The sequence below is a fragment of the Staurois parvus genome, unplaced genomic scaffold (genome assembly GCF_062004578.1).
Source record: "Staurois parvus isolate SC_StPar_1 unplaced genomic scaffold, SC_StPar_1.0 ptg001214l, whole genome shotgun sequence".
NCBI classification, from domain to species: domain Eukaryota; kingdom Metazoa; phylum Chordata; class Amphibia; order Anura; family Ranidae; genus Staurois; species Staurois parvus.
The window spans coordinates 245,221-261,351 of NW_028319010.1; the positions used below are offsets into that span (position 1 = coordinate 245,221).

At 45.3% G+C, this 16,131-nt stretch overlaps 1 protein-coding gene across 2 annotated transcripts; it reads left to right on the top strand.

Annotated features, from left to right (window-relative positions):
- The first annotated feature begins 813 nt into the window (after positions 1-813).
- On the top strand, positions 814-15,838 carry LOC149438141 (purine nucleoside phosphorylase-like). Of its 2 annotated transcripts, XR_016307949.1 has the most exons (7): positions 814-1,255; positions 3,371-3,534; positions 3,827-3,930; positions 5,869-6,044; positions 8,774-8,964; positions 13,166-14,929; positions 15,044-15,838. XR_016307949.1 is itself a non-coding variant. In XM_089660212.1 (6 exons), exons 1-6 carry the CDS (start codon positions 1,233-1,235, stop codon positions 13,393-13,395), a joined length of 888 nt encoding a protein of 295 aa, XP_089516338.1. In that variant the 5' UTR covers positions 814-1,232; the 3' UTR covers positions 13,396-15,838. The 2 variants fall into 2 exon arrangements, 1 of the variants encoding a protein (XP_089516338.1); XM_089660212.1 differs by having other exon boundaries at positions 13,166-15,838.
- Positions 15,839-16,131: the final 293 nt, after the last annotated feature.

Below are 16,131 nucleotides of genomic sequence, written 5' to 3' on the forward strand. Positions count from 1 at the left end.
TGCGTTTAGAAACGTTTTTTAACGGTTCCATATCCAGATGCTGTCCGGAGCCTTTTGTCATCATCAGAAATGCATGCAAAGCATTTTCCATGTATTTAAATGGACCCGGTACACCAGCGCAGTCAGTTGCAGGTTTTGTGTGAAGGAAAAAAAAAATGGTAGAATGCGCCGCATTATGCTCATGATGGGATCCATAGTGACTACAACCAGAAAAGACAGGTCATCTCAACACATACTGCTCTCTCTAGATCTCTCAAAATGTCTGAAATAGTTAATTTTTAACTCTTCCATTTCCAGATGCTATCCAGAGCCTTTTTTCATCATATAAAATGCATGCAAAGTGTTTTCCTGGTACTCAAATGGACCCGTTACACCGTACTTTGAGGTTTCGCGTGAAAAAATATGTTAGACACCGCTGCAATAATTTCTGCACAGAAATGAGCCGGAAAACATCCAAACACCACAAAAAAAGAAAAGACAGCTAATCTCAATACATACTGCTCTCTGCTTCTGCTCTCTCTATTTCTCTCAAAATGTCAGAAATAGTTATTTTTTTACTGTTTTTCAGTGCATTTTGGAAGGTCTCCTGCGGTTATCTTTAAAAAATGCTTCTAAACGCAAACGCGGTATGTAAACGTGGCTAAACAGATGTTTTTTAACCTACGTTTCCAGCAGTCAGTCTCCGTCGTTCAGAAGTGTCCCGTGTACATGCAGCCTTAGGATACAAGGCAACAAATCCTCACTGCAAGGCCATCAGACAGGGCCGGGCGGAGGGGTAGAAAGAAGAGAAGCCTGCTTTGGGTGCTTCAAAAAAAAAAGGAAGGGGGGTACAAAAATAGGCATGACCTACAACCTATGCTGCTAAGATAGTTCAGAGATCATGGGGGGAATGGGACGCAATTCGACTTTTTTTTGCCTCTGGTGCTAAAGGATCTTCTCTCAGCACTGCTATCACATGCCGGTCATCAGCTTGGTTTGGAGCCTGTAACAGGCAACAGGTACAGTATGTAGTATAGGGAACAGTTACTGCAAGTCTAGGAAGTAATCCCAGCCTCATCCTTTGGGACTGATGGGAGAAGACACCACAATGCCCACTCCCCCCCCCCCCCCTCCAACCACTGACTGTCCCGTGCAAATCATTAACTGCAGCCTCAGGCAATACCAGGCATCCTTATATATCTGGTCCACAGTCACACTCCAAGAGCAGTTGACAGACGGGAGACAGGAAGACCATGCAGAACAATGAAGATCTCAGGTGAGTGAATGCTACTTACTAGCAGGGGAAGCAAGAATGTTACAGTCCTTGGACAGTCCTAATATTTCAGTTTTGGCTGAATGAAGGATAGATGAATCGCTCGCTGTTCTTAGATCTCTCAGGAAAACCTGCACTGAAGTCTTCGCACCAAAGGTCCCTAGGGGTTCCTCTTTTCTGTTGGAAGTTTGATGTATCTTACATTGTGAAGATTGCAACAGGGGGGTGTGAGACTCCTTTGTAAAAGATGATGGGGGTAGCTATTACAGGGTTACAACTGCAATCTCTTGGGCCAATTCATTAATACCAGGGAAAATTTAAAAAACAAAAAGTGGAGTCGTTGCCAACAGCAATCGATGATAATTCTTCCTTTTATTTTTCCATAGAATGTTTCTTAATTCCAATGTTATTGAATTGGCTCCTTCGAGAGGTGTCAGCAGGCAGATCACATCCATTCAGAAATTCACTTAACTTCACCGGAGTTCCCCTTTTCTTAGGAACTCTAACATTTTCCATGTCTGCAGTTCCAAAATCAAAAGTAACCAACTTTTTTTTAAATTTTAATGAGCTGGCCCCCCGAGTGTTGTGAATGCAAGTCGGTGACATTGCCGGTGTTTTTGGACCTCTACTTGTGTGCTTGTCTGACACGCCTGAAAACTGTCATGTTTTTTCACCAGTAAAACAGAAAAAAGCACAATAAGTATGGCAACCCTTATTGGCCAATTATATGTCAATTTTTATCAGCTTTGAGGTCTCCATTGGTTACGGAGTTTGATTCACTATTTAAAGTCTATATTGGCCCTAGTATGTGTATGTATGAATGTGTGTTAGGGACCTTAGATTGTACGCCCCTTGAGGGTTAGGGACCTTAGATTGTACCCTCCTTGAGGGTTAGGGACCTTAGATTGTACCCTCCTTGAGGGTTAGGGACCTTAGATTGTACGCCCCTTGAGGGTTAGGGACCTTAGATTGTACCCTCCTTGAGGGTTAGGAACCTTAGATTGTACGCCCCTTAAGGGTTAGGGACCTTAGATTGTACGCCCGTCAAGGGTTAGGGACCTTAGATTGTACGCCCCTTGAGGGTTAGGGACCTTAGATTGTAAGCCTCTTGAGGATTATTAGATTGTATGTCCCTTGAGGATTAGGGACCTTAGATTGTACGCCCCTCAAGTGTTAGGGACCTTAGATTGTACGCCCCTCAAGGGTTAGGGACCTTAGATTGTACCCTCCTTGAGGGTTAGGGACCTTAGATTGTACTCCCCTCGAGGGTTAGGGACCTTAGATTGTACGCCCCTCAAGGGTTAGGGACCTTAGATTGTACCCTCCTTGAGGGTTAGGGACCTTAGATTGTACTCCCCTTGAGGGTTAGGGACCTTAGATTGTACGCCCCTCAAGGGTTAGGGACCTTAGATTGTACCCTCCTTGAGGGTTAGGGACCTTAGATTGTACTCCCCTTGAGGGTTAGGGACCTTAGATTGTAAGCCTCTTGAGGGTCAGGGACTGATGTGAATTTACAATACTTATGTAAAGCAGTGTGTGAATTGATGGCGCTATATAAGTACCTGTAATAAATAAATCAGAACACTTCTAAATATTATATGATTGAGCCACTAATCCCCAACATTCATTACTTTCAACCTGAATACTAGGTGACTCCCGAGTTCTCCCACCTACCCTTTTCATACTTGCATTCTCTGCTTTCCACCTCATTCCTAGGTGTCCTCTCTCCTTCCTCTGCTCTCCCGCTTTTACCCCAACTTTACTCCCAGGCACCAACCCCTCCACTTTCTCGCCCCTAATTCCTCCCCTTACTCAAATGGTTCCAGCGAGCCCCTGGGACCCTTCCTTTGGAAGCTCCCAATCCTCCTATATACGCCCACTTAACACCTTAGGTTTCATCTTGACCTTACTCCCCCCCCTGATACAAATCCCTTTGCCCACCCTCCCTAAACCTCTCCCTTTCACCCCAGAATCGACCACTTGCACTGCTACATCATAACCTGTTGTTGTTACAAAGCACTGGATTCCTTTGAACTGCTGGTTGAAAATATATGCATCTTAAAACCCCCAAAACCTGTGTGAAAAAACTCTTCCACTCACAGTCGATTCTATTAACAGGTACGAGGACTGTGAGGAGACAGCTCGTTGGCTCTTGGACCGTGTACAGTCCCCTCCCGTGATCGCCATCATCTGCGGCTCTGGTCTGGGGCTTCTTGCTGATACGCTGACTGATGTGAAGACCTTCGACTATGGCCAAATCCCACATTTCCCTACAAGCACAGGTACGTACCAGCTTCTAGAATACGGCCACTTTCTGAAACTCTCCACACAGAATAGCTCCTTGGCACAAATTCTCCACACAAATTGCTGTTTTTTAAAATATTCCATTAAAAAAAGTCAGCTTTCATTAATTTGCTACACACAATGGCTGCTTCCAAGGATTCACAAAAAAAATAGCCATTCTCTTCGTATTCCCCAAAAACAATGGCGGCTTCCTCCAATTCTTCAGCTGACATGTTCACTACCTCTCTTTTCCTAAGACCTCTCATTATTCTGTATTCTCTGTCTTTCCAGTGGTTGGGCACTCGGGGCAGCTGGTGTTTGGCATCCTTCAAGGCAAGTCATGCGTTGTTATGAAAGGCCGCTTCCACGTCTATGAAGGATATCCACTTTGGAAAGTAAGGCTTTGGGATGTACACATGTGACAGGGGGATGATCAACCCCCTAACTTCTATCTGAGAATTACATCCCTTGTGCTGTGCCATCTACAACGTGCTTCTGATTTCAGTACCACTACACTGCCAAAAAGGTCCAACGTCCTTCCTAATCGTCAGTGCCTAGAAAGCAGTGTACCATCATAGAGCCTCTGCCCCCGTGGATGTAATTCTCGGTATCTGTCCTTATTCTGTATGTATGGACTCTACACAGTCCCACTTCTCCTGTCCTGTATGCCGGGTGTCATTCTCGGTATCTCTTCTTATTCTGTATGTATGGACTCTGCACAGTCCCACTTCTCCTGTCCTGGATGCTGGGGTCATTCTCAGTATCTGTTTCTATTCTGTATTTATGGACTCTGCACAGTCCCACTTCTCCTGTCCTGGATGCTGGGTGTAATTTTTGGTATCTGTTCTTATTCTGTATGTATGGACTCTGCACAGTCCCACTTCTGTCCTGTATGCTGGGTGTCATTCTGGGTATCTGTCCTTATTCTGTATGTATGGACTCTGCACAGTCCCACTTCTCCTGTCCTGGATGCCGGGGTCATTCTCAGTATCTGTCCTTATTCTGTATGTATGGACTCTGCACAGTCCCACTTCTCCTGTCCTGGATGCTGGATATAATTTTTGGAATCTGTTCTTATTCTGTACTTTTGCTTGGTTTAACTCTCATGATTTCTTCTTGTTCTATATACATGAACATACAGTATAGTGGTGCACTGAAATGAAAATTCTGGACCAAAACCTAAAATTCAGGATGCACTTGGCTGAAACCAAAATGGAGTTTTTTTTAAAAAAATATTTTTTTGAATATAATTGTATTACACTCATCTTTTTAATAATCATGAATGAATATGAATTTAACAAATACAATCCAGGAACATAAAATAACGTTTATTGAAAGTAACACACAAAAATTGGGCAGAAAATAAAATGAACCATATATATAAAAAAAATGTAAAAACTTAAATAGAAGTGTTTTTGCATTGAAGTCAATGGGATGCGTTCTTGTATTAAAGACAATGGGACGCGATTATGCATTGAAGGCAACGGGATGCGATTTTGCATTGAATTCAATGGGTCGCGATTTTGCATTGAAGTCAATAGGGGTGTTTTTTTTTTGCACTCAAGTCAATGGGACGCAGTTTTGCATTAAAGGCAATATTTATTTCAGGTACTTATATAGCGCTGTCAATTTTACGCAGCGCTTCACATATATATTGTACATTCACATCAGTCCCTAACCCTCAAGGTGCGTACAATCTAAGGTCCCTAACTCACATTCATATACAAGGGCCAATTTAGACAGGATCCAATTAACCTACCAGCATGTCTTTGGAGTGTGGGAGGAAACCAGAGTACCCGGAGAAAACCCACGCAGGCACAGGGAGAACATGCAAACTCCAGGCAGGACGTGCCATGGCTGGGATTCGAACCAACGACACTAGTACTGCCAGGCGGAAGTGCTAACCATTTAGCCACTGTGCTGCCCATAGGGGGCACTTTGCATTGAAGTCAATGGGCTGCGATTTTGCGTTCAAGCTATTTATCATTATTGGCACCTTTGTTTTCTATCAGCAAAATGCCAACAACCCTATTTTCAGCCTATAATTTTTGGCAGACGATATATCGGTGCATCACTAATACAGTATGTTATTTTGCTTAGTATCAGATCTCGAATACCATATACTGAAACTCCATCTTTTATGAAGAAACAGTACTGGGCAGTGAGGCGTCTCTGGTCTTGCATAGTGTATGGGACTCTTGTATGGGATTCATGGCTCCCTCCAGTTCATGAACTCCAGGCTCACTCTTATCTGTGTTTTCTATAGAGCGCACTGCCTTGTACGGCACACCTTTACCCCATCGGTCGCTGTCATTCTGACATTGTCTTTCCAGGTCACTCTCCCTATCCGAGTGTTTAAGCTTCTGGGGGTCAAGGCCCTGCTGGTGACAAACGCTGCGGGGTCACTATGTGAGACGTACAGCCCAGGGGACCTCATGATCATCCGAGATCACATCAATATGCCGGGATTGGCTGCCTTAAACCCCCTGAGAGGGCCAAACGACGAGAGGTGAGAGGGGAGGAATACTCTGCAGAAAAGGGCTGTTAGAACTGTTTCCATTATAAATGCATTGGGCAGTGGTGATAATTTGCATGTGCTGTAGTCATTTATAAATGCTGTAACAAATTTAGAATGCTTTGTTGCTCTGCAGAACAATATTTGGAAATAGCTAACCATTTCCTCCACAGCCTGACTGGCCCTACCCTGCACCCCATTCACTGGATGCCAATTCTTTCAACCATGGATACTCAGCATCACGTGTGAGCGTTACCTAGGGTGGTCTGCATGCTTGCCTAGGAACAGTGGCGTCCCTAGGGTTGGTGTCACCCAGTGCGGTAACACTTGGTGACACCCCCTCCGACGATCCCCGCAGAATGGATCGGATCTGCTGATTGAGCATAATGGATCAGAGTCCGATCCATTATGCTCCCCAATCCACAGATCTGATCAATCCTGCGGGGATCATCGCCTTTCTTTACAACTTACCTTTTCGTGGAGCGGGTCCGATCTCACCCCGTGCGGTAGGTGTCACCCGGTGTGGTGCGCACCCCCCGCACCTGCCTCGGGACGCCACTGCCTAGGAATGATCACTGCTCCACACTGACATCCACCCATCAAGGCATTTGAAATTTGCATAACACCTCCCAAGAGAAAGCTCATTGGGGCTGAGGGTACTGAGGCAGGGTGCTGTGATGTTTTCAGGAAACTATGTACAGCACCCTGTCTGCCCCTCCCACCAGCCACGATCTTCCTGCATTGCATAGAGAAGATAGGTATGCAAGTCATTAGCATGTTGATAGGGGGGCAGAGAAGGCAAAAGCAACAGAATACATTTTAGCTTTAAAGTGATTGTAAAAGATTATATAAATATATAATTTTAAAGTGATTGTAAAAGATTATATAAATATATAATTTTTTTTTTAATTTAAAATAAAAAAAAATGCTATACTCACCTGCTCTGTGCAATGGCATTTCACAAAATGGTCCCTTACCTCCCCTTCTGGAGTCCCCCGCCAGTGCTGTCTACTCCTTCTTCCTCTTGGTGCCCCCTCAGCAAACTGTATGCTGAGGTGCACCGATGCCGGCACACTTCAGAGTCAGGCTGAGTGCATCCATAGATACACACAGAGCGGGTGGGTCACGCCCCCGCTCCAGCTCAAGTCAGCAGGAGCCTATGGCTCCCTCTGTTGCCTCTGTCCCTTGTGAAGCTAGGAAGAAAGAATGGAAAGTGTTTAGGGATGGAAGGGGGAAACATGTAGTGGGGCATTCTTTTAAAGTGGTTGTAAACCTCAGACATGAAATATGAACAAAGCATATCCCTCTATAGCGTGTTCTTGCCTCAGTCCAGAGCACTAAGTGTCATTTCTGTCTGCTGCCTCATTCCTCTGCTATCATCATGAATCAGTTCTGACAAGTTTTCCTGACACCAAGAGAAAAATGGTGACAAGGGAGGGACCTCCAGCAGTCTGACAGCCTCAGCTCTATTCCCTTGAGCTGTGTGTAAGCGGGTGTGTCTCTTCCGTCCAATCAGCTCTCAAAGCTCTCCTCACTGAGCTCTGCAGAGAGAAATTTCAGCTTTCCTCTCCCTTTTTTCTGAACTCACAAGTTTTATAAATTCAGAACTTTGAAAGGATGTAGAAAAGAGAAGACAAACAGGTACAACTTATGTAAGAGGATTTGTTTCATCTCTGTGTATCGCCTGAGGCCAGTCACTTCACTGGGTATATGTGTGGTTTTACAGCAACTTTAAGGCGAGTTTTTTGATATCAGCGTTCTTACTAAACATGCCTGTAGCCTGGATGTTCTGCAGCGTTCTTACCAAACATGCCTGTAGCTTGGATGTTCTGCAGCGTTCTTACCAAACATGCCTGTAGCCTGGATGTTCTGCAGCGTTCTTACCAAACACGCCTGTAGCCTGGATGTTCTGCAGCGTTCTTACCAAACACGCCTGTAGCCTGGATGTTCTGCAGCGTTCTTACCAAACACGCCTGTAGCCTGGATGTTCTGCAGCGTTCTTACCAAACACGCCTGTAGCCTGGATGTTCTGCAGCGTTCTTACCAAACACGCCTGTAGCCTGGATGTTCTGCAGCGTTCTTACCAAACACGCCTGTAGCCTGGATGTTCTGCAGCGTTCTTACCAAACATGCCTGTAGCCTGGATGTTCTGCAACGTTCTTACCAAACACGCCTGTAGCCTGGATGTTCTGCAGCGTTCTTACCAAACACGCCTGTAGCCTGGATGTTCTGCAGCGTTCTTACCAAACATGCCTGTAGCCTGGATGTTCTGCAGCGTTCTTACCAAACATGCCTGTAGCCTGGATGTTCTGCAGCGTTCTTACTAAACATGCCTGTAGCTTGGATGTTCTGCAGCGTTCTTACTAAACATGCCTGTAGCTTGGATGTTCTGCAGCGTTCTTACTAAACACGCCTGTAGCCTGGATGTTCTGCAGCGTTCTTACTAAACATGCCTGTAGCCTGGATGTTCTGCAGCGTTCTTACCAAACATGCCTGTAGCCTGGATGTTCTGCAGCGTTCTTACTAAACATGCCTGTAGCCTGGATGTTCTGCAGCGTTCTTACCAAACATGCCTGTAGCCTGGATGTTCTGCAGCGTTCTCACCAAACACGCCTGTAGCCTGGATGTTCTGCATTTAATAATATAAAGGAAATTTAGCTTTGAATGTTAGTAGTGCACAAATCTGCAACATGGCCACTCTAATATTCCTTTTCATGTTGCAGGTTCGGTCCTCGCTTTCCCTCCCTCTGGGACACGTACGATCAGGGCCTGCGCTCTACAGCTTTGGAAATTTCTCACCGGCTCGGCCATGCGGAGTTCACCCATGAAGGGGTGTATTGCATGGTAGGGGGACCAAACTTTGAGTCTGTCGCAGAAGCCAGGTTCTTGCAGCGGCTGGGTGCTGATGCTGTGGGTGAGTTTGAATTACAGCAGACATTGAGTGATTCTGTCCTGATAAACTTCTGTCTCACCTGCGGGTTTTCTCTGAATATTCCAGTTTCCTCCCACACTTCAAAACATGCCACTAGGTAAAATTGGCTCCTATCCAAAATGGGCCCTAGTATGATATTCTACTGACCGTGCCAAAGATGGCTGCCTCACCGTCTGCCCCTATAGCAAGAGCATGTCCCAGATGTCTTCAAACTGGAAGCAAATGTCATGTGGACTTCATGTTAGTCCTGATTAGACCTGCCTCCTTCTCTCTGTTCGCCCTGCAGTGACTTGCGACAAATAAAGTCGTTTGACGATTGAAAAACTTATTTCAATGGCGGAGGTTCTAATCAACGTGACTCAAGTCGCAGCAACTTTAACCACTTCCAGTCCGGACACTTTCACCCACTTCCAGTCCGGACACTTTCACCCACTTCCAGTCCGGACACTTTCACCCACTTCCAGTCCGGACACTTTCACCCACTTCCTGTCCAGGCCAATTTTCAGCTTTCAGCACTATCACACTTTGAATGACAATTGTGCGGTCATGCAACACTGTACCCATATTAATTTTTTAGCATTTTTTTGAGACAGATAGAGCTTTATTTTGGTGGTATTTATTCACCGCTGGGATTTTTTATTTTTTTTGCTATGTAAATGAAAATGTACAAAAATTTTGAAAAAAATTGTTTTTCTTATAACATTTTGCAAATAAATAATATTTCATCATAAATCTTGGACAAAATTTATTCTGTTATCTTTTTAGTAAAAAAAAAAAAAATAACCCAAATTCGTTTATAACCAAAAACAAACAAACAAACATTTTCTTACATTATTATTTTCATTTTTTATATTATTAGTTTTTTTTTTTCATACTGTCACCCTAGCAGTACAGTGTCACCATAGTGACTACTTGTGGGGGGTGATGAAGATTTTTTTTTTTTTTTTTTTTTACACTGATTGCTTTTACACCCATAAAGGATGTAAACGCAATAAGTTCTCCTTCTCTCTGGCTGCATTCTTGCAGCCATTGAGAAATACTGTGTGAGCCGTGATTGGTCACAGCTTGTCACATGGTTGTTGTGAATGGCCTTGTACCATGTGACCTCTGTGATCATTCACAGATTTCACACGTAGCAAGCAATGATGTCAGAAGTGACATCTTGCTTACTACTCTGCATGTGATCACTGATTGGCCAATCAGTGATCACACGATCGGGACCTCACACAGAGGTCCCGTATGATGATCGGTGAGTGCGCACAAGCAGGGGGTGGGGAGGCCGTTTATAAACGGCCATCCAACCCTGCACTGCCACCGTCCGGCCGTTTATATACAACGGCTGGAAGGGAGGTGGTTAAAAAGATTCCTGCACTACTTTGATGCGACTTTCATGCGGTTTGAGTCCCATAGACTCCTCAAGTCGCAGGAAAGTCGCACTGGAAATCGCACAACAAAGGGGCTGCAGTGTGAACCAAGCCTAACCGTGGATGTGTTAGCATCCTATGGAAATGCTACTGCATGGCGAGACGTGGGAAATTCCTGAGAGTCAACTTACAGCAAAGTACATATTTGCATGCTGGGGTTCAGGGACTTCCCGAGGTATTCTGAGATAAATTGTACAGTACCCTATTGCATTCACAATACTTACAGCTCGCCGACTGTACTGCGTGCTCAAGAAACGCACAAGGTGCAGCGATCTTCTATGCATCACATGTAGGCTCAGGAATGCTAGAAAAATCCAAACTATATATGAAAATCTACAGTGAAGGAAATGCATATTTGCTCCCCGGCTGATGTTGAATGTTTGCCCCTCACAAAGAAATGATCGGCCTAATAATCGAATGTTCGGTGTATTGTAACACAGAGACAGAATACAACAACAAATTCAGCAGAAATGCGTCTAACAAATGATGACTGATCTGCATGTTCATGAGGGAAATAAGGAGTTGATCCCCCATCATTCAGCAGGATTTCTGGCTCCCAGGTGTCTTTCATACAGGTAACAAGCTGAGATTAGAAGCAGTCTCTTAAAGGGAGAGCTGCTAATCTCATTGTGTTACCTGTATAAAAGACACCTGTCCACAGGAGCAATCAAACCATCAGATTCCAAACTCTCCACCATGGCAAATACCAAAGAGCTGTCCAAGGATGTCAGGGACAAGATTGTAGAGCTACACAAAGCTGGACTGGGCTACCAAACTATGGCCAAGCAGCTTGGTGAGAAGGTGACAACAGTTAGTGCAATCATTAACAAATGGAAGAAATACAAAACAAGTGTCAGTCTCCCTAGGTCTGGTGCACCATGCAAGATCTCACCTCGTGGAGTGTCAATGATCATGAGAACAGTGAGGAATCATCCCAGAACTACATGTTGAGGATCTCAATGATCTCCAGGCAGCTGGGACCACAGTCACCAAGAAAACAATTGGTAACACACTACGCCGACAAGGACTGAAATCCTGCAGTGCCCGCACGGTCCCTCTGCTCAAGAAAGCACATGTCCAGGCCCGTCTGAAGTTTGCCACTGAACATCTGAATGATGCAGAGGAGGACTGGTGGAAAGTGTTGTGGTCAGATGAGACCAAAATCGAGCTCTTTGGCATCAACTCAACTCACTGTGTTTGGAGGAGGAGGAATGCTGCCTATGACCTCAAGAACACCATCCCAACTGTGAAACATGGTGGTGGAAACATTCTGCTTTGGGGGTGTTTTTCTGCTAAGGGGACAGGACAACTGCACCACATCAAAGAGACGATGGATGGGGCAATGTACCATCAAATCTTGGGTGAGAACCTTCTTCCCTCAGCCAGGGAACTGAAAATGGGTTGTGGGTGTTCCAGCATGGCAATGACCCAAACTACACAGCCAAGGCAACAAAGGAGCGGCTCAAGAAGAAGCACATTAAGGTCCTGGTCTCCAGACCTTAATCTGATTGAAAATCTGTGGAGGGAGCTGAAAGTTCGAGTTGCCAAATGTCAGCCACCAAACCCTAATGACTTGGAGAGGATCTGCCAAGAGGAGTGGGCCAAAATCCCTCCTGAGATGTGTGCAAACCTGGGGGCCAACTCCAGGAAACATCTGACCTCTGTGACTGCCAACAAGAGATTTGCCACCAAGTACTAAGTCATGTTTTGTGAAGGGGATCAAATCCTTATTTCCCTCATGAACATGCAGATCAGTCATCATTTGTTAGACGCATTTCTGCTGAATTTGTTGTTGCTATTCGGTCTCTCAGTGTTACAATACACCGAACATTCGATTTGTAGACCAATCATTTCTTTGTGAGGGGCGAACATTCAACATCAGCCGGGGAGCAAATACTTATTTCCTTCACTGTATAAAGAGAACAGTCAGTATGTGTTAAACTGCCTTGAAAAAGTACCCATACACACAAGAGGGTGCTTGGACTGCAGGCATGGCCTATCCACCCCTCACGCACCCGTATTTTCTGGCCTACCTCCAAACACAAATGCTCAGCTCAGTCGATTGCTCCTGTTTAGTCTATGGAGCCAAACAAGAAAAACATAAGGCCGATGCTCCTGGCACGAACGTATTTCAGGAGAAACCATAATCGTGGGACAAGGAGTTCCAGGCTGTCCAATCACAGAATCCAAAGACGACGGTATCTGTGAGTTCGGTCTTCTGTCTATAGCAGCCTGTTTTGACACATCTATGTTAATTTTGCTCAGACTGATGCTTTTCAAGGCTGAACTTTTCAAACACTGTGTACTGTAATGGTCAATGACCCCTTTATATTTTGAAAGAGGAACATCCAGCATAGAAGGATCAAGGTTGCAACTTAAATAGACTGTATTCCAGGAAATGATAGGAGATTTTAAACATGTATGTCAGGGAGAAAAAAATAAATAAAAACATATACAGTATACTCTGCAATACACACACAAGATCCTGCAAGTACAGAGAAATAATTTTGATGTTCCAGAAATGAATTCAGCATATAATTTCCTGCTGAGGGCTGACAACACGCAGGTTTTGTGTGGACTGAGTGGTGTCAGTCCTGCCTTTTTCCTTTTTTTTTTTTTGCAAAACTACATCCAGTCTCAGATCCACACCTTAACAGCTAAACATTTTGTATGACAAGAAAGGAACCCCCACAAAGGTCTTCTTTAAGCAACAGACTTGCAATCATGAGCTTTTAGCTAAAATTACCTTTTGTTTGCAGGTATGAGCACAGCCCCCGAGGTGGTGGTTGCAAAGCATTGTGGGATGCGAGTGTTTGGCCTCTCTTTGATCACGAACCGCGTGGCCCAGGCCTATGAGATGGTGGAGTCGGTGGATCACACAAGCGTGCTGGAAGTGGGGAAGCAAAGATCAAAAGTCCTGCAAGAGCTAATTACTGAGCTGGTGAAAAGTATCAGCTTCAAAGGCGACGACAAACAGGAACCAGCATAAGACGCTGTGCTGGACGAGAGCCGGCTACTCTGCCAATCCAGTGCCGGCTAAACTATTCTCGGAAAATGATAGAGCTGTGTTTCCCAAACTCTAGGTGGTCCTATACTACCAACAAAACTTTCTGTGCTTAAAATGGAAAGATTAGAAGATCTACCGACTTCCTTTTTTGCCTGTGTCCCCATGAGAAGATTTCCCATCATTTCCTGTCCCAGAGACAGGTTTATGTTATGCCTAGGCTTCAGGCCTGCCTACATGACAGCAAGCATTTCTATGTACCACTTAGACCAGGGGGCCCCTGGGGACCGCAAACTGCCTTGCATTTGTCCAGCCTTTGGGCCACCAATTCTTCCACTGACACCAACAATGATGAACTATTCATCTCACTGACACCAATGATGGGGCACTATTCCTCCACTGATACCAATGATGGGGCACTATTCCTCCCACTGATACCAATGATGGGGCACTATTCCTCCCACTGACACCAATGATGGGACACTATTCCTCCCACTGACACCAATGATGGGACACTATTCCTCAAACTGACACCAATGATGGGACACTATTCCTCAAACTGACACCAATGATGGGACACTATTCCTCAAACTGACACCAATGATGGGACACTATTCCTCCCACTGATACCAATGATGGGGCACTATTCCTCCCACTGATACCAATGATCGGGCACTATTCCTCCCACTGATACCAATGATGGGGCACTATTCCTCCCACTGATACCAATGATGGGGCACTATTCCTCCCACTGATACCAATGATGGGGCACTATTCCTCCCACCGACAACAACAATGGGGCACTATTCCTTCCACTGATACCAATGATGGGGCACTATTCCTCCCACTGATACCAATGATGGGGCACTATTCCTCCCACTGACACCAATGATGGGGCACTATTCCCCCCACTGACACCAATGATGGGGCACTATTCCTCCCACTGATACCAATTATGGGGCACTATTCCTCCCACTGGCACCAATGATGGGGCACTATTCCTCCCACTGACACCAATGATGGGACACTATTCCTCCCACTGATACCAATGATGGGGCACTATTCCTCCTTCTGACACCAATGATGGGGCACTATTCCTCCCACTGACACCAACAATGAGACACTAATCCTTCCACTGATACCAATGATGGGGCACTAATCCTCCTCTCCCCACTGACCACAGGTGCTAGGTAATTTTTGTCTTATTTCCATTGCTTGGGTTATTTTTTATTCCCACTGGCCAATTTAAAAAATGTAAATAAAATCGGACTGGGAACTGGCCCTTCATTTAGAAAGTATGAGGACCCCTGACCTAGACACCTTTTGGTATGAGGACCCCTGACCTCGACACCCTTTGGTATGAGGACCCCTGACCTTGACACCCTTTGGTATGAGGACCCCTGACCTTGACACCCTTTGGTATGAGGACCCCTGACCTTGACACCCTTTGGTATGAGGACCCCTGACCTTGACACCCTTTGGTATGAGGACCCCTGACCTTGACACCCTTTGGTATGAGGTCCCCTGACCTTGACACTCTTTGGTATGATGACCCCTGACCTTGATACCCTTTGGTATGTGGACCCCTGACCTTGAAACCCTTTGGTATGAGGACCCCTGACCTTGACACGAGGACCACTGACCTTGACACCTTTTGGTACTTAGGAACCTGGGTCCAAAAACTGCCCCCTTGGGGTGTCAAGGGCCAAAAATGATGCTCCATACGTCTAGACTGTGCACAGACTCCTCTTGCAAGTAATTTTCTACTTTTTGGGAAACACTGCATCTGACCAAACTAGCCTATGGCCCCGCAGACCGGAACCTGCACTACTGAAGTAAACCCTATCTGAGAAACACAAAAAGCTGCCACCTCCGGCCTCCCTCTGGACTCGTAGAATTCCTGTTACATAGACCCTTCGCCTTCTTTCAAGAGCCAGGTAACTAGCGCTCACAGACTGCGGAGTCAGCAGTGGCAGCTTCCTTCTTCCTTTTACTGAACTGGTTCCCTTTACGGTACAAAAGGAAGCACCATGAGCACACAAATCATTATCCTGGTCCAGCATCTCTCTGCAGCACAGTCTGAGCACAGAAAACATTACATGTGGCATTTAGAATAAACAACATTATTAACTGTCTATTGCAGTGGTTGCTTTTCAATGTACAGTTGTTAAAAAAAACAAACAAACCCCAGAACAGATCTCTCAGTAATGGGTGGACCTGGCTTGCTGGATCACCCATTTGCTTCCTATTTCTCTTGGAGACTCTGGCAGCAACATATTCCCAGTTTCTTGCTTTCTCCTAAAATGGAATTTACTTCTCGACCATAAAATGCATAAAAATCCAAGCGAATGCAAGTAAGAACCTCAAATACGGATGTCTTAAAGCGGTATTAAACCCCCAAATAAAAAATTTAATTTATTGCATTGTATTTATCAATAGATTTGTTTATGTTTTTTTCCCCTTTGTTTTCACCTGGTGATTTGGCCACACCTCATGTATTAGAGCGCCCCCACTCTGGATGAAGACCCTTGCCTGGACCTGACTACTCTTTTGCCTGCCATGACCCCTGCCTAGACCTAGCTACTTACTTACCTGCCATGATTCCTACCTGGACCTGACTACTCTCTTGCCTGTCATGACCCCTGCCTGGACCTGACTACTCTCTTGCCTGCCGTGACCCATTCCTGACTAATCTCCTACCTGGCATGGCTACTCTCTTGC

Bases quoted from the DNA above. Each gene is read 5' to 3' on its own strand.
- LOC149438141 (XM_089660212.1), top strand. From the start codon at position 1,233: ATGCAGAACAATGAAGATCTCAG. The intron at 3,535-3,826 runs GTACGTACCAGC...CTGTCTTTCCAG, and splicing joins ACATTTCCCTACAAGCACAG to TGGTTGGGCACTCGGGGCAG. The intron at 8,965-13,165 runs GTGAGTTTGAAT...TTTTGTTTGCAG, and splicing joins GCTGGGTGCTGATGCTGTGG to GTATGAGCACAGCCCCCGAG.